Source organism: Ascaphus truei, chromosome 7 (genome assembly GCF_040206685.1).
Source record: "Ascaphus truei isolate aAscTru1 chromosome 7, aAscTru1.hap1, whole genome shotgun sequence".
NCBI classification, from domain to species: domain Eukaryota; kingdom Metazoa; phylum Chordata; class Amphibia; order Anura; family Ascaphidae; genus Ascaphus; species Ascaphus truei.
Window position 1 is genome coordinate 63,176,381 of NC_134489.1, and position 21,619 is coordinate 63,197,999.

The 21,619-nt window shown below is 47.7% G+C and overlaps 1 protein-coding gene across 1 annotated transcript; it reads left to right on the top strand.

Annotated features, from left to right (window-relative positions):
- Positions 1-941: 941 nt before the first annotated feature.
- Positions 942-21,509, top strand: PPP1R37 (protein phosphatase 1 regulatory subunit 37). Its single transcript, XM_075608753.1, has 13 exons — positions 942-2,793; positions 4,729-4,826; positions 5,901-5,946; positions 6,353-6,453; positions 6,629-6,748; positions 12,970-13,120; positions 13,242-13,397; positions 13,820-13,932; positions 16,276-16,417; positions 16,710-16,876; positions 17,229-17,835; positions 17,998-18,092; positions 18,434-21,509. The coding sequence occupies exons 1-12, from the start codon at positions 2,136-2,138 to the stop codon at positions 18,090-18,092; spliced, it is 2,454 nt and encodes an 817-aa protein (XP_075464868.1). The 5' UTR covers positions 942-2,135; the 3' UTR covers positions 18,434-21,509.
- Positions 21,510-21,619: the final 110 nt, after the last annotated feature.

The window sequence follows — 21,619 nt, forward strand, 5'->3', positions numbered from 1 at the left end:
AGGACGTTTCAAAGCTAAAGGAAATACGATCTGTATTACTGTAGTGTTCTGATACCATCGCACACTCAAAAAGAACTAAAAACAGACATATGGAAGGTTTTATATATGAACAAGTGTCTAGAGAATCAACCGGATCAGAGAAGAAGGCCATTACCATGGAAGGGTTCTGCATAGTTCAAAATAAATATAATGTTGGAGATGTGCTAATGTTGGGTGAATCCAGTTTGAGTGTGGCTTACAATTTCTGAAAGATAAGGAAGATGATCCAGGCACTCTGACTGCAAAAAAGGTGATTTATTACAGCTAAGAACCCAACGTTTCGACTGCCACGTAGTCTTTATCAAGGTGAGGCCCTGCGTGGCAGTTGAAACGGTGGGTTCTTAGTTGTAATAAATCAACTTTTTGCAAAGTCCAAGTGCCTGGATCATCTTCCTTATCTTGTACATGTATGGGACCTGCAGGACATTCCCTGATTCTGTGAGCACCGGCAGCTGACGTTTGGTTTTGCAAGTAAGATGTGTGCCAGTTATATCTTCATGGATTTACAATTTCTGAAATACATGCTTTGACTTGAAAGGCAAAGACCTCTGCAAGGATCTTGTAATCGCAATTTAATTAAGTGAATGGCCTCCAGTTTTCTATAGTGTTTGAATCTTTCCCTGGACTTGTTTTAATGTTGTTTTTCTTCTGCCAGTCCTCTTTAGTCTCTATGGTATTTACCCTCTATCCCTTATTCGTCTCTATGGTATTTCCTCTCTATCACTTTATTACTCTCTGTCTATCGCATCTCTTCTCTCTGTTCTCAGTCTCTATAGTATTTCACTGTATCCCACAGTCTCTATGATATTTCCCCGCTCTGTGCCTCCACTCCTCCCCATCTCTATGGTAATCGCTGCTCGTTGGCTCTAGCTGACGCGGCAGTCGCTGATTGGCCCGCATGGTGGTGACGTCCCGTGTTTGCCGAGATGCCGCCACCGCGAGAGACAGAGACACGTGACCCGGAACAGGGAACGAGAGACAGCCTGACATAGACTGTCATAGAAAGACTGACAGAGAGGACTGTACCATACAGCGAGATTAGGACAGCAAGAGTGATAGACTGACAGAGTGTCGTAGAAAGAGCCTGACATAGTCTAATACTGAGAGAGAGACACTGCTCCACATCCAACGAGAGACTGGGACAGTAAGAGTATTCGACTGACTGAAAGAGAATCTCCGAGACAGCAAGAGACGTCACCATTTAGAAAGAGTCTGCAAGAAAAAAGACGGAGACAGCTTGACCTATGGAGACTGCTCCATACAAAGAGAGAAGAAGTGAATGACAGAGTTTGGCGGAGACAGCAAGAGACTGCTTCATTCAGAGAGACATTAACAGAGTCTGACTTAGAGAGACTGCTACATACAGAGACAGAAAGACTGGCTCGTTGACAGCAATTGCTACATATTAAGAGAGACAGGCAAAGATTGAGAGGCAGAGACTGCTTCATACTGACAGACAGCCTGAGGCTCACAAAGAGTTACCGAGGCTGAGATACTGCTACAGAAACAGCTGAGACTGATTGACAGACGCAGAGAGCATAAGACAGCCTGTCAGATACAGACAGAGAGATGGCTAAGGAGAGAGACATATAGACCGCTCAAAAGAGAGATGAAAACAGAGACAGCCTGAGAGATATGTCGGTGCCGGCTTCCAATGACTGTGTGAGAATGTCATCTAGTGAATAAGAAACTGTTATACATCCAGGGCACAGACCTAGGGAGACTGACAAAATTCTCCAGAAAGTGGCAGAGAGACCCTGATGATGGCAGCCAGCGACTGCTTGAGACAGTCACCCTGGAAAGGAGAGTGACTGACAACGAGGCAGACACCAGGAGTTTTTCAATTAACGAGAGCGACCATCCAGCTCCTGGGAAGAGAGACATCATCTGGGGAGTTGACTGCTAGGATTCTACGAGGCACCCCAGTTTGGAACGACACCACCAGTTTTGTGAGAGCATTTAACCCCACGCACTGCAAAAACAGCTGCCCTTTTGCCCCAATGCCTGCCCCACACTAGGGGATCTGACGACCTATTGCCTCCCTGGCTTGGATGGATTAAAAATGGCCACTGTGGCGGGGTAGATAATCTGTCATCATGGAGATGCCTGGCGTCTGGAAGTGTGCGGATTTGCCCCCAGAGGGGTTAACCTGGAGGGCGGAGGGGGTGATAGGGCAGGATGAACCAGATTCCTGCTTTGTGGGTTCAAGAGGCGTGAAGTCCCTGGCCAATCAGGAATCAAGGCGGGAAGGGTGTGTGGAGAATTTGCCCACTGAGTGTGCAAGGGAGCTGGGGGCTGTGGTAGCATCACCCCATGAAGTAAGGAGCCACGGCGACCATGCAGAAACCCCACCCTTGAGGAGTCGGGCTCCACCCATGGAAGAGAGAATCCATGGAGTGAATGAGGAAGTGACTTCAGAAGCTCAGCCCACAGAGGGGAGGAAGCAGGGAGGAGATACAGAGGTTGTGTCTGTAGCCCTGCTCCAGAGCCGCCAGGATCTAGAAACTCCACCCCTGAACAGCCAGCTTCCAGAAGCCCCTCCCCCAGCAGATATGGGAGGGAGAGAGGAAGTGTCCTCACTGTCGCCGCCTCAAGAGGGGAAGGGCCAGGGAGATCATTTGGGTGGGACCAAGGAGGGAGTGGATTTGGAGGAGGAAAATGGGCGAAGCAAGCAGAGGGCCAAGAGGGTCACCTTTCCATGTGATGATGACATAGTTTCTGGGGCCCTTGAGCCCAAAGATCCCTGGCGGCATGGTGAGGAGTGCAGCTATCTCTTGCTATGATCTTGGTGGCTAATCTTATCGGATAAGAGGAGACTTCAGTTGCTGATTTACAAAATGATAGTGTCCGGGAGGCTGAGCTCTTAAGGCTGCGTCCACGCTGCCGCTGAGTGCACTTGGCGCGTTTACTTCAGTGAAAGTGAATCTGCACGGCTACGCTCGCGCGGCTCAGACACGCACACTCTCCCAAGCTCGGCACTTGGGGAGATAAAGAAAATTGATTTTGAAGCGCGCTCAGCAACAGTCAATGCACACAGCCACACACACACACACAGTCACAAACACACACATTACACACACAAATAGCCCCGATCCACGCCCCCCGCTCGAGCTTGCTAAATTATTGCAGGACACCCGGTGCTCATGCTTGGAGAGTTGGGGACATCACTGCTCTCAAGCATGAGCGCGCTCAGCGGAAGCGTGGCCGCAGCCCAAGGGCTGTTATATACTGTGTGTGTGTGTGTATGTAAATGCGTTGTCAAATAAATGAATCCTTTAATAATTTTTTGAATAACATTGTACACACACACACACACACACATACACATATACTTACATTTTCAGGGGCGGTAGGGGCGCGAATTCTTTCTTTTTCTCATCTTCCCCCCTGTTGGCCGGTTCCACGTTCCCTACCGTGCGCTCGCGTGGTACCTTTTATAGAATGGCTGACTAACCCCAGCCAACTAAAACTTCCGCGCAGGGTGTAGCGCGCGCCCGCACTATAGAACCGGCCTTCGGGATAAAAGGGGGAATGGCTGGCTAATTTATGTGATAGTAGTGTCTGGGAGCCCAAGCTCTAAAGGGATAATAGGAGAAATTGCAGCGATTTCCCCCTCTTATCCGTGAAGACAGAGCTCTTCAACTGGCGTCCCGCAGGCCAAATGCAGCCCCCAAATGGGATTTGATTAGGCCCTTGGAGACTGCTGCTTATTTCATGCTAGTGCCCTTTTAGCACACTTGAACTCATTTGCACATTAATGTAATGTAAATATATATGGAACATATGTTATAAATGCTTACAAAATGTTGAAATATAGTATTTTTTATGACTTTGAAATGATCTAAAATGACATTGTAAAAAGCTTGTGGCCCTTCTACTGCTAAATGTTTTCTGAGCTGGCTCCTTTGGAGAACTATTTGAAGAGTTCTGACATACTGTCAGAGCTTGACGTCCCTGACCCTATTACCTTATCTTCCGCAATCGTATCCTACTCCCAGCTGGGGTAATCAATTATAAAAAAAAAAGGCTACCGGAGCACCAATTTATTAATGAACAAGGCTTGTTAGGGACACCCTAATTCAAGAGTGCAGTCTAATTGTATTGCTGACCCTATTAAAATGGTGAAGGATCATTAGATTGCTAGCTCTCTGGGTTTCTCTCAGCGTAGCAGCATGTTGACCTGGAATTTCACCAGCCTGCGTTAAATAGCATGGCTTAGTGGTCAAGCTTTTCCGAGTAAGTGTGAAATGCCTGGGAACCGGGCGGTTAGTGGGGGAGGGACAGTTGCAGGAAGGGAGTAGAGGGGGCAGTTGGAAGAAGGGGCAAAGGGTGACAGTTGGAATAGGGATGTAGCTGGAGGAGTGGTGTGGTAATTAAGGGTGTATTTAGAGAGATGGATACTGAAGTTCAGGACCTACCACATGGGGGGTATTTGGAGTGGTATAGTAGATGGAGTATCATGGGGGTTAATGGTGGAGAGTTCTTTAAGGGAATATTTACAACTGGTAACTAGACGCAGTCCCACCAGCTCCCTCCAATGTCTATATAGTCCTTTTAAACTCTACTAGTGACAGTCCTGTGTAGGTTGGTGGCATTGGGGAAACGGTTTGTGTCAGAGATGGCGTCCCTGTTCTCAGGTTGGTGGCCCCAGTCCCTGACCACCTGTCCTCTCTGTCCCTTCCCTCCCAGCTCAGAATGTGACAGTGGACGATATCATTGTGTCATACACACAGGCCTGCCAGAAACTCAACTGCAAGCAGATCGCCAAACTGAACCGCCAGCTACAGGTGAGTCTGTCCCTCACCCTGACTGATAAGGGAGCAGGAGGCCCCCCACCCCCTCCAGGGTGACGCAATTACCTTCCTCTATCTTCTGACACTTTCCATAGTGACACACTTCTAGAGTTACCCCCTATTAATTACCCTGTAACTAGGACATTGTCCTCTCTCTAATTAACCCCATTACTAATGGTAGAAGTCCATATTCACTGCTCCTTAATAATGCATTTGGATATTAATAATAAATAAGAGTAGTATTAACAGAAGTAGCCTGCAGAGTAATATTACGTGGGGTATTTTGATATCTTAGCACTGATAATGCTATTAATACTGCTAATAACGCTTATTAGAATTACGCTCAAGAGACAAGTACTGTATATTATCTGTGCTAATAAAAAAACAATTACTAATGGTATCATTATAACAGTATTACAACAATCATAACTGTTATCAGTGTGTGTGTGTGTGTGTGTGTGTGTGTGTGTGTGTGTGTGTGTGTGTGTGTGTGTCGGTGAATGATACACCAATCTGTGAGGTAGTGCGTTGAGAATCCTCCTGGTTATATGTGAGATATCTGATTTGTTTGGAGAAAGACAATTTGTTGTCTGTAATACAGTAGCTCGTATTCATTAGGGGTTGTTATTATTAGGTCTTGTTGCTTTCCTCTATTTTCCCAAATATAATGTCTCTCATGGGGTTAAATCCTTATTCGTGTTGCTGCCATTAACATTTTATTGCTATCATAATAACCAGATTACAATTGCTATGATCTTACTATAATTTTATTGGTGCTTAAATTAGTGGTCTGCTTGTCGGTAAACTATATTTGTTTTATTAGTGTTATCATTATAGCAGTATTCTGGTCATTCGTCATTACTGGCATTATTAAGAGAAAAACATTATTACTATCATTATTAATATTATAATCTTATTAGTATTATCTTTATTTTTCTTTGTATCTTCTTATTTTTTATCATTTTTTCCCCATAATTAATAGCAGTATTATTATTGTCCTTAATATTGCCATCATTATCCTTTATTAATATCATTATTATTATTATTAAGAATACTCTTCTCTTGTAGGATTTGGGGGATCTTTCAGGGAGAGTTGAAAGTCTGGATCTAAAAGGTAAGAGAACTGAACATCAGATGTCCCTCCAGCCCTAAAGTGGCCCAACTTGTCTCTACCCCCCCCCCGCCCACAGTCCTGCCCTAAAGGTGTCCGTCTTTGTCTCCCTCTGCCTTTTCCAGCCGTAGTGGGACCCGGCTTTTTCTCTCTCTTCCCCCACCTCTTCCCCCCCCCCACCTCTTTCCCCCCCACTGCCCTAGAGGAGCTAGAATGTCTCTGCCCGACTCAAGCCCAAGAGGTGCAAGTCTCTGTTTCCCTCTCCCCCCTCCACTCTACTGCCCTATAGGTACCCGGCTCTCTCCACCCCTACCCTCCAGCCCTAGAGGTTCCCTGCTCTTTCTCCCCTCCAGCCCTAGGGGTGCCTGGCTCTGTGTATAGATGTACTAGTCCTAGTGGTTTCTCGCAGGAGAGAGGTTGGATCACAAGGCCTGTGAGGCGCTGGAGGAGATTTTCAAGCGGGTACAGTTCAAGACAGTGGATCTGGAGCAGACCAACCTCGATGAAGACGTAAGATCTTACTTACCTGTTGATTAACGTTAATTAGCATCAATTCGCTTTTAACTGCTAACTACAGCTATTAACTGTCATCTGTAAACTACGGGAAGCAATGGGGGCTGCGGTGGGTGTGGGGGCTCTGCAGGGGGATGTGGCTCCTAGGTCATTGCTCCCCTTGTCTCAACAGGGCGCCTCGGCTCTGTTTGACATGATTGAGTACTATGAGTCAGCGACACACCTCAATATCTCCTTCAACAAGCACATCGGCACCCGAGGTTGGCAGGCCGCCGCCCACATGATGCGCAAGGTGAGCCCCCCCACTCCTGAGGAGTGTCCGAGATCTGCCCCCCTGAGGAGACAAGCTCTGCCCCCCTGAGGAGACAAGCTCTGCCCCTTTGACAAAAATCTCAGTCTTTAAGGGCGAGCTATATCCCTTACGTGGAAGCTGCAAGCACCACCCATGTTAATTCATCATCTAAGCTCTGAGTAGCATTAAGTTCCACCCATGAGGAGCGGCTAATGGCCGCCCATGGGACATAGCAAGGCCCTGAGGAGATCCAAGGTCTTTAGGTATAGGTAAGCCCCTCCCCTGAGGAGCTACACACTCCGGCCATGATCCCTAGAAGGATAAGCTCCACCCTGCAGAGACAATTCCTGCTCCTATAAGTCTTTTCCCAGACAAGCATCAAGCTCCCCTAATTCCAAGGAGGTTAAGCTCTGTCACCAAGATGTGTATAAGCTCCGCCTCTGAGAAATAGCAAGGCTTAGCTCCTGAGGAGCCAGTTCTTAGCTAGGAGGCAGGGAACCCACCCCATAGGGACAGATAAACCCCTCCCCTGAGGTGCAGGAAGCGCCGCCCACATCATAGGAGACCTGAGTAGACCATCTCTGTCCCTGACGAGCGGTTAAGCTCCTGCAGTCCCCCTCACCTGTTGGAAATAAAATGGCTGGGCCCTGAGGAGAGATTGGCTGCTCCCACGGTTTGCTTAGCACCACCTCTGAAGACCCATGAGGATCCTGTTCCTACCCATGAGAAAAGGCTGATCTTCAAATTATGTCGTTAATGGGGTTATCCTATTCAAGGCTTTAGGATCCTAACTTTTAATAGGGTGACAACTCGACTAAATATTACAAAAAGTGCTCTAAATGCGTGGGGAAACCTAAAGCAAGCTGACTAGAATAAATCACTTAGAGAGAGAAAGCTGCATGGGCAATAAGGGGGTAATAGCAGTGTAGGGCATAAACAATAGGCACATACACCAGATGGGCCTTAGTGTACTTGAACCTCTGTATGAGACGGTAGCTCTTGTAGGTGGTCCTAAAGCACCATTAAATTGGCAAGCAAAACTTGAGAGAGAGAACAGATTCCCCCCCCCCCCCTCTCCCCAATGGCGTAGAGTGAAAAAACTTTTATTAGGATAACCAAATAAAATGTATGGACTCTCAAACATGCTTGATTCACGAGCATTAAAAATAGTAGGCCGGTGTTGTGGTCGTTTCCGCCTTTTTATTCTCTTTTTTTTCTGTCCTCCGATGATTGTCTCTGATGGATCCCACAACCCTCCTTCCACACGGGTCCCGAGAGCTCTGGAGTGTAGCGCTGTGAGTCATTGGAGCGTGATGATGTCAGTTGGGGAGCGCAACCAATCAGCCTGCAACCACAGTCTCTCTCTCCTAAGTGTTTCACAAGGAGCAGCTGTTACATTGGGGTTCTCTGCAGAATATAAGTACCCTCTCCGCTACAGCCCCAAAAAGTGGGATGTGTCAAATAATGTGTGTATGTGCCGCTAGCCAAAACGTTTTTATAACATTCTAAATAATGCTCACAATGACTGGAGATATTTACTGTATCTGCACATAATCCTAAGTAATAATAATTTACAGACCTAGTGATTACATGATCGCAGATGTCCATATAAGTATACCTGGTATTTACTTAAGTTGAGAACATAAAATGATGAGAATACCGTAAAATGCACAGCAAAGTAATAGGTGTGGAAGAACAAAATAAAAGGATATTAAGGCTCCAAGACTGTGGTTTCCAACCTTTTTTGGTTAAGGAACCCCAAGTCAAATTCCGAGGGACCCACAATCATCTCTAATAGAAACTCTGTGTTCAGATGCATTGTACATTCTTCTATATTTGATACGGTTTTCAAATGACTAGAAAATTGCAGGGAACCCTCTGTGGATGCCCGGGGAACGCTGGTCATAAAACACTGCTCTAAGATGTGATCAAAATAAAAGAAGAATATAATGGATATGGAAGTAATGCCCTGAAAATGTGTTTAAAAAGTCAAACCAAATAAATACAAGATAAAAATAAAACACAAAATAGAAACGGAAATAAGTGGTACGACAAAAGCAATAAGAACAACCTCTTAAATACAATATGAATAATGTGATAAAACCCAATGGAGGGGGAGACTAATCGTAAACAATGTGAAGAATAAAGCAACATTAAAAGAACACCTTAATAAATATATATATATATATGTATATATATATATAGAACAAAGACTGAAAGACTTGTTGAAAAGTTGGTTATTGTGTATGTATAGATTCAATAATAAATAGATGACTAGTTAATAAATGTCGATATATCTATCCATATTTAACTTTTTGAAAGATTTTGAGATACATCGATTCATTACAATCACCTTGATAATCCCTCAACCCTGGGTGTTGGGGACATGGTCTGTAGTTTATAAATCCCAAATGTCTTTCTTTACCGTAACTTAAATCTGTCTGTAGTGACCCGTTCAATCCCTTTCACAGGACGGTCAGTTGGGTCCATATGGTGACTGATGGCCGAATATGCAACAACTCTGTTTTGTATACCAAGTTTCTATGTCCTCTTCCGTCATCCAGTGACGCGGCGATCACTTGATTTCCCATAAGGAGCAAACACTTAATCGTGATGTACTAGAGCAGGAGTGGCCAACTCCAGTTTTCAAGGATATCCTGGCTTCAGCACAGGTGCCTCAAATAGTGGCTCGGTCAATTACAGAGCCAGTGATTTGAGCTACCTGTGCTGAAGCCGCGATATCCTTAAAACCTGACCTTTTGGTGGCCCTTGAGGACTAGAGTTGGCCATTCCTATACTAGAGGGGCTGTGACACTGGTGCAGTGGCCCCTCAAGCACTTGTAAACAAGAGGATGGGGGATAATGGAAAATGAGTGCGCTAAATCAGACACAGCTATAATAGGTGAGTATGTCCGTGTTAACACCAATAACTACAGAGACTGTAAAAGTATATAAAATATAAATATCTTCCTCCCTGTACCAAATATCTAGATCAAGGCATGGACCATGACCTACCCTAGCATGGTTACAAAGCTATGAATTATAACAATAGGTATGCGTATTCCAACCTCTATTGGGTATTGATTAGTCCAGTTCATTCAAGACCATTCCAAATAGTCTCTCCTTATGTTGCTAGGGATATACAGTTCTTCACAAAAGGGTTAAAGTATATGTTTAAAAAGTTCAAGTCCAAGTGACTAGCTGATAGCTGCCCCAGAGTCACGGATCACCAATCCTGAATAAGAAAATCAAAAAGAACAAAAAACAAGGGCGCTGTAGCAATTCATGTAACCCTCAAGCACTTGAAGGGTTAAAGGATTTAGATTTGAATTATGGGTTATAAATATTTTTTCTATGAATCTTGTGTCAGGACATGGGCCTCTTTCAAAAAATCTTGTTCCCTCTTGCAGTTTGAAACTGCCAGAACCGAATATTATTAAACCAGTTTGGATGGTGACCACTTCTAGCATCTAAACACCCATTGCAATCTACACAAACGAAAGTGAATATAGCCACCCTAGGATTTTCATTTTTTTCTACTCTGTTCTGTACTGTTCTTTTTATTTGTACTTGTTTTTATTTTTTATTGTGTATACGTGTGTGTGTGTGTGTGTGTGTGTCACATACTCGCCTTATAATCGGGCCCCTCCGCTTTGTAAGCCAATCGGCTGTATGAGGTAGGAGGGTTTAATGGAGGAAGCTCCACCTTGGGGACTCGAGACAGCCATGTTGCTTGTGGCAGGGAGGTCAAAACAAGAGAGATTTTGTGTGTGTATATATATAAACTGTTTTCTTTCCAGCTGCTTCTGAAATTAGGGGGTCACCTTCTATTCGGAGTCGCTCTATAATCGGGCAAATACGGTGAATATATACACATGCAAAGAGGAAACCACATACACCCAGTGTTGATGGATTATCGAGGTGATTGTAATGAATCGATTATATATCAATCACCAATGTGACCTTTCTCAAAATCTTTAAAGAGGTCCCTTTAGTAACCGAAACATCGATCCATCTTTTATTTTTTTTTACTCCCATTTTATTGCTTCAGCAACAGATTCTGTAATTGTACAACAATGAGTTCACACACAGAAAAAGGGGGCGAGGGGCATGGAACAGAAAGAGAAAATAAAAAGGGGGGAGGGTAGGTTCAGGAGTTCTCCGCTCAGATCAGTGGTATAGTTGTTTATTGTACATTGGTTTGAAATGACAGATACAGTAGGTGCATATTTACAGTTCAGGTGAATACAGGCGAGTCGGCATCTGCTGCACGCTACTCCAGGGGGTCGTAAGGGACCTGTGGCTTAGTCGGTGGGAGAGAGGCGGCCCGATCGGGCTGCTGTTGCTCCGTTGGGATTAAGGATTTAAAGCAGAACAGAGGGTCAACCTCGATCCATTTAAATAAATCTCCTTGACGATCGATAAACACAGAGTGGGCTGTTTTACTTATTTTTCTAGATTTCTATAATTTTTTACAGGTGTCGCCATACCCACCTTGCCTCCGTGGGTTTTTTTAATTGTATTTGTAAAAATGATATGCTTTTTGTGTACTTGCTTTGATCTTGATTTTACTTTTATCCACATCTTGGAGCTTTTATATGCCTTTAATTTTGTTCTTCCACCTTCCAATCTCCCACCTATTACTTTGCCGTGTATTATTTTAGTGTGTTCTCACCTTTCCCTGTCCATTCTTTTATCTTCTCAAGTAAATGCCAGGTATACTTACATGGACATCTGTGATCTTGTAATCATCAGGTCGGTAGATTATTATTAGTTAGTAATACAGTATATGCAGATACCGTAAATACTGCATCTCCAGTCATTTCTGAGCCATTTTTTAGAATTTGAATTAAACTTTTTTTTGAGCAAGTGGCACGTTCACGCGTTATTTTATGTTTTACACTTCTCAATTTTTTGGGCCGGTAGCAGAGAGAACTTGTATTCTGCAAAAAACTACATAAGAGGTCCTGTCCCTTGAGGAAGCAAGCTTGTGAAACGCGTAGGCGAGAGGGACTGTGGTTGCAAGTTGACGTCCCTGAGTGACTTCACCACTCTCCAATACCTCACTGCGCTACACTCTGGAGCCGTGTGGAAGAAGGACTATCGAAGCCCATCAACAGAGAACAAAAAGGGTGTAAGCCGCCCGCAACACCTGCTACTTTGCGTGTAAATCAAGCATGTTTGTGAGTGCATCAAATTTTATTCTCCTAATAAATATTTTCTAATTCTACACTACATGCTATCAGCCCTCGTTTTTTTTTTTTCCTCCAGGTTCTGCTGTTAATGGGATGAACTAACATTTAATGGTGTCACCCCATTAAAATCTGTGAAGAGAGTAATGAGGTATTCCTATTAAATTAGTCAAGAGTCCTGATTTTTATGGGGTGATCCCAGTAACCTCTAGGGTAAATGGTGTTCATGATGGGGTGATCCTATTAAAGTCTATAGGGTCCTACATTTTTCTGGGATGGACTAAGATTTTAATGGAATTATCCCATTAATTTTTTTTAAGAGCAAATGATGTAGTTAGTTAGGGTGATCTTATTAAAGTTTATAGAGTCCGAATGTTTGAGATGAACTTGACATTTAATGGAATTGTCCCATTAAAATCAGTAAAAAAAAAAAAAATTACCACGTGGATCCTGCGTTTTTTGGGGTTTTTTTGTCTGACAAATCTATTATTTTAAAGGGGTCCTCTGTAGAGCCAATGGTGGAAGTAATAGGGCAAACCTCTAAGTATATGGAGTCCTGGCTTTTTACGGGTTAAAGCTGGAATAGGGTCACCCCTTCAAAATCTGTAGGGGAAAATAAAGCAGGTTCAACGGTGACCCTAATAGTCTATAGAATCTTACATTTTTACGGATTTGACCTCAGATTTAATTGGGTCAGCCCAACTAAATCTGTAGGAAAGGTGATAGTAATAATATCCTGGTATATCGGACCCTACATTTGTATGGGGGCGAACCCTGATATAAATAGGATCACCCCTTTTGTACTGGAAAATTATGTATATGATGGGGTGTTCTTATTTAAATATATAGAGTCCTAAATGTTTATTGGATGCCCCTGGATCTTAATAGGGCGAGTGACATCGTTAATGTTTACATACATCAGTTCAGGAATCCATGGCCCTGAAGCCTAATTCATGGTAGCCAGGAAGGAGTTTGATTGCTAAGCGCTTTTGTTGACCAGGCTTCTTCCCCCCCCCCCTAACCCTTTAGACCAACTGCCTGCAGTATCTTGACGCACGCAATACCCCACTGCTAGACCATTCTGCACCATTCGTAGCCCGCGCACTCCGCATCAGCAGCAGTTTAACCGTCCTACACCTGGAGAATACAAGCATCTCCGGGAGACCCCTAATGTTACTCGGTGAGTGAGTGCAACACCCCCTTCAATCCTGAAATTGCCACCCTATCTTAAATCTGCAAGCAATTCCACCTCTTATCCCATAAGAGCCTTGCCTCCCTGATACTTTTTATTTATATCTCAGCCACGGCCCTAAAGATGAATATTGTGTTACGGGAACTGTACCTCGCTGACAATCGTCTCAACAGCCTCCAGGATTCAGCCCAATTGGGAAACATCCTTAAATTTAACAGCTGTATCCAGATCCTTGACCTGCGAAACAACCATATACTAGACTCTGGTGAGTAGGGGGTCACTGTCCAACCTATTAATCCTGTTATAGGTTTTCTATAGGCTCAGTAGCGCTGAGGAACCTATATTTATATTCCAGCGTCTGTGTTGGGCCACCCCCCCACATTGAAAATCCTATATGCAGCTTCTCTGTAGCGTGATGCCGCAATAGAACGTGTGTGCATATATATATGGCACAAATGTAGGGTAATGCCATTGAAAATTCTATATTTGTTTCCTCTGTAGGGTGTTCCCACTATAGAACCTATATACAGTACATCGTAGTGTAATCCAACTCAAGATTCTATATCCTGCAAATCTATAGGGTAATTCCAGTACAGACCCCCATCTTCTGCCTGGGATTTGTCTCTCCTTGTTGCCACACTCAGTCCTGTTGCATTAACCTTTCTTGCCCCCACCCCCCCTCTCCAGGCCTGGCATACATCTGCGAAGGGTTGAAGGAGCAACGCCAGGGCCTGGTCACTCTGGTCCTGTGGAATAACCAGCTGACACACGCCGGGATGGTCTACATGAGTATGAGCCTGGTAAGGCCGACAGTCATTATTGTGTATTCCGTGTGGAGAGTCTCTTTTCTCTCGCCCTTACCCTCCCCCCACCGTCTCGCCCTCCTTTCCCCCCCCCTCTCTCGCCTCACACCACCTCCCCCCGTCTCGCACTCCCTCCCCGTCTCCCACTCCCTCCCCTCCGTCTCACACTTCCCCCTTTCTCTCCCCCCTCTTTCTCCCCCCCCTGTCTTCTCTCCCCCTCCTGTCTTCTGCCTCCGCTCCCTCTATCCTACACCCACCCCCGGCCCCCTTTGTCTTCCGCCTTCCCCCTCTGTTTTCCGCCTTCCCCCTCTGTCTTCCGCCCTCCCCCTCATCTGGCTTCTGCTGCCTCTTCCCCCCCCCCCCCCTGGCATCTGCTCTCCCCCCCCCCCCCTGGCTTCTGCTCTCCCCCCCCCCTGGCTTCTGCTCTCCCCCCCCCCCCCCCTCTGGCTTCTGCTCCCCGCCCCCCTCTGGCTTCTGCTCCCCCCTCTGGTTTCTGCTCCCCCCCCCTCTGGTTTCTGCTCCCCCCCCCCTCCGTCTTGCACCCCCCCCTTCGTCTCTCTCAGCCCCCTCCATCTGGCGCCCCCCCCCCTCTCCGTCTCGCCCCTGTTCTCCCCCCCCCCCCCCCGGCTCGCTCTTTTTCCCCTCCTCCCCTCTGTCTGCCCCACCCCTCCCCCTCTGTCTGCCCCACCCCTCCCCCTCTGTCTGCCCCACCCCTCCCCCTCTGTCTGCCCCACCCCTCCCCCTCTGTCTGCCCCACCCCTCCCCCTGTCTGCCCCACCCCTCCCCCTCCGTCTGCCCCACCCTCCCCCTCCGTCTGCCCCACCCTCCCCCTCCGTCTGCCCCACCCCTCCCCCTCCGTCTACCCCTCCCCCTCCGTCTGCCCCACCCCTCCCCCTCCGTCTGCCCCACCCCTCTCCCTCCGTCTGCCCCACCCCTCCCCCTCCGTCTGCCCCCCCTCCCCCTCCGTCTGCCCCCCCTCCCCCTCCGTCTGCCCCCCTCCCCCTCCGTCTGCCCCCCCTCCCCTCCGTCTGCCCCCCCCCTCCCCCTGCGTCTGCCCCCCCTCCCCTCCCCCTGCCCCCCCTCCCCTCCCCCTGCCCCCCCCCTCCCCCTGCGTTTGCCCCCCCCTCCCCCTGCGTCTGCCCCGTCTGCCCCCTGCGTCTGCCCCCCGCCCTCCCCTTTCGTCTGCCCCCCCCTCCCCCTCCGTTTGCCCCCCCCTCCCCCTCCGTCTGCCCCCCCCTCCCCCTCCGTCTGCCCCCCCCCTCCCCCTCCGTCTGCCCCCCCCCTCCCCCTCCGTCTGCCCCCCCCCTCCCCCTCCGTCTGCCCCCCCTCCGTCTGCCCCCCCTCCCCCTCCGTCTGCCCCCCCCCTCCCCCTCCGTCTGCCCCCCCCCCCTCCCCCTCCGTCTGCCCCGTCTGCCCCCCCCCCTCCGTCTGCCCCCCCCCTCCCTCCGTCTGCCCCCCCCCTCCCTCCGTCTGCCCCCCCCCCTCCCCCTCCGTCTGCCCCCCCCCTCCCCCTCCGTCTGCCCCCCCCCCCTCCCCCTCCGTCTGCCCCCCCTAACCCTCCGTCTGCCCCCCCTCCCCCTCCGTCTGCCCCCCCCGTCTGCCCCCCCTCCCTCCCCCTCCGTCTGCCCCCCCTCCGTCTGCCTCCCCCTCCGTCTGCCCCCCCCCCTCCCCCTCCGTCTGCCCCCCCTCCCCCTCCGTCTGCCCCCCCTCCCCCTCCGTCGGCCCCCGCCCCCCCTCCGTCGGCCCCCGCCCCCCCTCCGTCGGCCCCCGCCCCCCCTCCGTCTGCCCCCGCCCCCCCTCCGTCTCCCCCCTCTCCCCCTCTGTCTGTCCCCCCCCCCTCCCCCTCTGTCTGCCCCCCCCCTCTCCCCCTCTGTCTGCCCCCCCCCTCTGTCTGCCCCCCCTTCCCCCTCTGTCTGCCCCCCCCTCCCCCTCTGTCTGCCCCCCCCTCCCCCTCTGTCTGCCCCCCCCTCCCCCTCTGTCTGCCCCCCCCTCCCCCTCTGTCTGCCCCCCCCCCTCCCCCTCTGTCTGGCCCCCCCCCTCCCCCTCTGTCTGCCCCCCCCCTCCCCCTCTGTCTGCCCCCCCCCCTCCCCTCTGTCTGCCCCCCTCCCTCTTTGTCTGCCCCCCCCTCCGTCTCGCCCCCCCCCATCTCACCCCCCCCCGCTCCACACCCCCCCCGCTCCACACACCCCCCTCCACCCCCCCTCCCCCCCTCCACCCACCCTGCCTCGATCTCTCTTTTCCTCGCACCCCCTGCCTCGCTCCCTCCCTTGGAGTATCTAGATGTGTACCTGTGTTTTTGCATTTGTAGTATATAATATTATTTTTCCCGCCCTCTCTCAGCCTCACACTCAGACTCTAGAGACATTGAATCTGGGTCATAACGCTATCGGTAACGAGGGTGTTCGCCACCTAAAAAATGGTTTGATCGGTAACCGCAGCATCCTGCGCCTTGGCCTGGCCTCCGCCAAACTCACTTGCGAAGGTACTAACCCCTCCATGCCCCTCCCACCGCGCCTCCCAGCTGACCTATCCCAGCGCTGCTGTGTGTTCATCATTGAAATAGATGCATTTTATACAGCGTAGGGTATTCATTATCGGCATATAAATACTCGGCATCATTATACAGCGTGTTGTGTTCATTGTCCGTGTATAGAGATGCGCGGCTGGTCCTTTTGTCCATGTATAGAGATGCTCGGCCCCATTATACAATGCGCTGGCTGTGTCGTACGTATCGGGTGTAAATCGCCTCATGTTCCCGCCCCCCTCTTTCTTAGGTGCAGTGGCTGTGGCCGAGTTTGTGGCCGAGTCCCCACGTCTCCTGCGGCTCGACCTGCGGGAGAATGAGATTAAGACGGGGGGGCTCATGGCGCTGTCGCTGGCCCTCCGCGTTAACCAGTCCCTGCTCAGGATGGACCTGGACCGCGAGCCTAAGAAGGAGGCGGTGAGTGCAGGGACACGCCCCCTACCTACCAAGAAATGCGTCTGATCTGTCTGGATATGCCCCTACCCCCCCCCCCCCCCCAACCCCACTCTCAATGCAAGGTCACCCCACTCCTAGCAGGGACACATCCATACACCCCAAAACCAGTCGCCCTCCTCCTTTGCAGGGACATGCCACCTAACCAGACATGCCCACTTGGAGGCCAAGCCCCAACTAGTGTTGGCTCAGGCTAGATTTTCCTTGACCTCCATCCCTTCTCCCCTTACTTTCTCCACCTCACCCAACTCCCCTGCTTTGCTGCGCTTTCCTGCCCTAGGGGAGAAACTAATGCCCCTTTCTTGCCCCTTCCCAGGTGAAGAGCTTCATTGAGACTCAGCGCGCCCTCTTGACAGAAATACAAAACGGCTGCCGGCGCAACTTCGTCTTGGCTAAGGAGAAGGAGGAGCGTCTCCAGCAGTCTGCCTCCATGGCTGAGATTGCTATCCCTGCCAGTGAGGATTCTGGGCCTGCCCCTGAGGATTCTGGGCCTGCCCCTGAGGATTCTGGGCCTGCCCCTGAGGATTCTGGGCCTGCCCCTGAGGATTCTGGGCCTGCCCTTGATGAAATGAAGACAACCCCTGAGCAGCCAAAGGAAGGAGAGAGCTCTCCGGTCCCGGACGCTCATCCGCAGGGGGAGGGGTCAGACTCGGACACGGAGGAGGAGGAGGAGAATGAGGGGGGTAAATGCGAGTCAGATGGGTCTCGGCTCCTGGGGGCCCCAGGGCCTGTGGGGGTGGCCAGCCCAGGGAGGGGCCACAAGATCTTCCTGGTGACACGAGTGGAGAACCCAACAGAGGAAAAGGGAGGGAGGGATATCCAGGGGGGTAAAGAGGAGGGGGCTGGGCCCCATGGAGGCTCTGACCTTCCCAATGGACTGCAGGCAGAGTTTGGACGGACAACAAGCTGTGACAGTAGCAAAGGTGGGTGTGATGTATAATCCTAGAGGTGCCAGGCTCGGTGCCCCTCTCTCCCCTGGAGCCCAAAAGGTGCCAGGCTCGGCACCCTTCTCTCTTTCCTGTAAGGTACAAGGTGCCCCACCCCACCCACCTTTCTAGAGTTTTTGTCCTATATTTCTCTTACAGATTCACGCACAGTATATAGTGATACCGAGTTGGAGGCTTTACTGAGAGATGCCACACAAGAGCCTGAGCCTACAAGGAACACTGTGACATTATAGGTAAGTTTATAGGGTAAATTAGAGGAAACGTCGCCAAACGCAAAAAAAAAACCACATATAGCCCCCTATAGCACTGTTGGTCCTGTATGATGTGTCTGTTTATAGGAAGGAGCCTTCCTTGTTTATCATTATATAATCAGAATTTTATATGGTCTGCACCTTTTTTTCCGTTGTTCATGAGGCTCTGTCCAGTGAACTGAGCCTATAAAAGTCGAATTGTATAAATGGATAATACACAGGAATCTTTTGTCCTGTAAACTCTTTAACTTTATCAAATTCTATAGTACTTGTATGCTTTCCCTTGTTTTGGGTTTTCAATTATTTCCCCTGTTTGTTTATAGGATTGATTCTTCCGTCTCTACGGGGTTTCCGCCTGTTCCCCGGAACCTTTTCTCACCCCATTTCTCTCGCCTTAAGGAATGGGACCCTATAGGACCATCCCTCAACTCCTACACGGGTTCCCCTACACGGACTTCGACTGCCTCTCCACAAGATGGCAATAAGTGCAGACCCTTACTAGAACGGAGATCATAAATCTAATGGATTTGGGGAGAATGAAAATTCAGTTTTTAACGTCCTTGTTGGGATTGCGATAAAATTCCGGGTTCAGGATTTTCATACAGTGGGAAACTGCATTTATCCCACACACTGGACTGTTGCTGGCTATAGGATTTCACCTATATGGGAATTGTACGGACCGATCTATTGGACCCTATATAATTCTCAATGCTGCTCACCCTATAGACACTGGACTATCGGCAGTTAAAGATTATAGGGTTCAAGAGAATTGGGGTGACCTTATATTAATCCTATTTGTGGGTTTTTCCGCCTATATAGTAACTATAGGGAAGGGTAGTTCCGACCCTATAGTATTCACTACACTGATTGCCCTATAAACCCAGCATGGAATGTTATAGGGTTTTGCCTATAGGGGAATCATATGGACTGGTAGTTCTGACCCAATACAATTGGATTGAAGACTTGAGTGCCCGTCGTTCTCTTCCTATATTATTCACTACATCCTGTAACCCCAGGGACAAAAGTTATAGGGTTTTGTATATGTTGGAAGTATATGGAGAGGAAATGTCCAAACCCATGTCCTATAAAAAATACTACTGCCTACACCCTATAATTTGTGGACTTTCAGATAGGAAACGTTAGTGCCACCAAGGCTGTGTAAAAGGTTACAGGGCCCTATATTAATTCCATTTTGTAGGGCATATTTTCAATTCCCCTTGACCTCATAGAAATCACCCTCTACACCATACATAGAAGGCAAAGTTATAGGGTATGTTGTAAAGTTTTTCTTTTATGGTATTTCTGACCCCATGACCCTACAGAACGCACTACTCTGACCCTATATTAATCCAACCCTATATTAATCCAACCTTCCAAGGTACTAGGAAGGAGGGGTTACACTATTTCAGTTGGAATTTTCAACCCTCTAAAGATTTTTTTCAAGTTATAGGGCGTGTTAAAATGGTTATTATATGGGACGGCGTTTCCAACCCTCTGACGCTATAGCTATCACTACACTTTTGACCCCATGCCCTATAGAACCAGAATTAGCAAAGGAAGTTGATTTATAGATGCAGTCACATGGGTCTTGCCCTATATTGATCCTACAATGCCAATATCAAGGCTAGAGGGATCACTCTATATGGGATGGGTATTTCTTACCCTCTTACCCTATAGAATTTACTACACTTAACCCTACACCCTATAGACCTAGGACATTCGGAGGCAGGGGAGTAATATATAGGGTCACTCAGAAGGCAATGACCCCCTATTATTCCACTCTCCAAAATGATAGGGTTCCCCCTATTTGCTCCTCATCTGACGCACTATAGACCCTGAACTACCAAAGGAAGGAGATGATCGGGTTAGTAGATGTGGGCTGACCCTATATTAATTCCACAATGGCAAGATCAAGGGGTTTCCTCTATGGAAAGGGTTTCCCTGCGTAGCTAGGTGTACACGTGTGCTTTATTTGACCTGTACATACAGTATATACACACACACACACACACGTGTGTGTATGTATATATATATATATATATATATATATATATATATATATATATAATCAGAAAATAGCCGTGTTAGTCCAGTTGTGATAGTGCAGAATAAACGAGTTCTTCAGTATTAGGTGATACCTTTTTTTTTGGACTCATTTATTCTGCAATATATATGTGTGTGTGTGTGTGTGTGTGTGTGTGTGTGTGTGTGTGTGTGTGTGTATATATATATGTATATATACACATATATATATACACACACGTGTGTGTGTGTGTGTATACAGTATATACATACACACATGCGTATATACATACATGCATATTTTTCTACCTATTCTGTGTGTATTTATATATGAGCAGAAGAAGGGACAAGCAAAAAGGTGAAGTTTAATACTGGAGTGCTGTCCCTTCTATCCCCCGTTACCCATTCCACGGATGGCATGCACCCAGTTGTTTTTTTATTTTGTCCATTAGTGAGTGCTCTGTTTTTATACATGCATACATACATACATGCGCGCACACACATATATATATATATATGTGTATATATTATACAGTATATACTTGTGTAAATATATGTATGTATATACAATATACATGTGTTAATTTAATATTGTATGTATAAGTCAATATTTAAATCTGTGCATTATATATAGTTTAACATCTCATTACCAGCAGCAGAAAGGACAAATGTAAAATGCAAATAAAGATATGACTTTATTGAAACATGCTTCATGCCCAGAACTGACGAGGGGGAATCGATACTTCAGTTTTGGGCATGGAGCATGTTTCAATAAAGTAATATCTGTATTTACATTCTTCGTCTTGCCCATCTGTTGCTAGTAAGCATCTCTTACTTGAGATGTTAACAAACCTATATGCAATTTTTCTACCAAGCACAGACTGGCCTCTAGGGCCCTTTCAATCAGCGAGTGAAACCATTTTCTCTGTGTGTCTGTGTGTATTACACACACTAAGATTTGGGCACTAAATATGTCCCCTACCCCTCACTCAGTGTCTCCTCCACCCTGCAAATCCAATAATTTTTCAGTAACATTCCCATTTTTTATGGGATCTCGGAATGGCTGCCCTCCCACCAAAGCAGTTAATGCAGATACCCCTTTCGTAGTTAGGCTGCAAGGCCTGGACTTCCCCAACCTAAACCACATCTAAAACAGTCTGCAAGGTGTTCTATGGAAATGCAAGCAATCTACAGTATGTGCAATATGTGGACCTTTTATAGCTTACCCTATAACTCTTATAAGCCCACACTACACTCTGCCCTATACACACCTTCCACCAACTAGAGGATAACCCCTTTATATACCCTGAACATTCTGTGCTGTGTTTTAAAGGGTCTGCTTCCTATTGTCTAATAAAATGATTTCCTATAGATCTCTATATGTCCCTGTGTTTTTATTGCTATATATATATATATATATATATTTATTTTTTTTCATATCATATAGGGATATAAGAAATAAACTGCTATTTTCATATATAAACCCT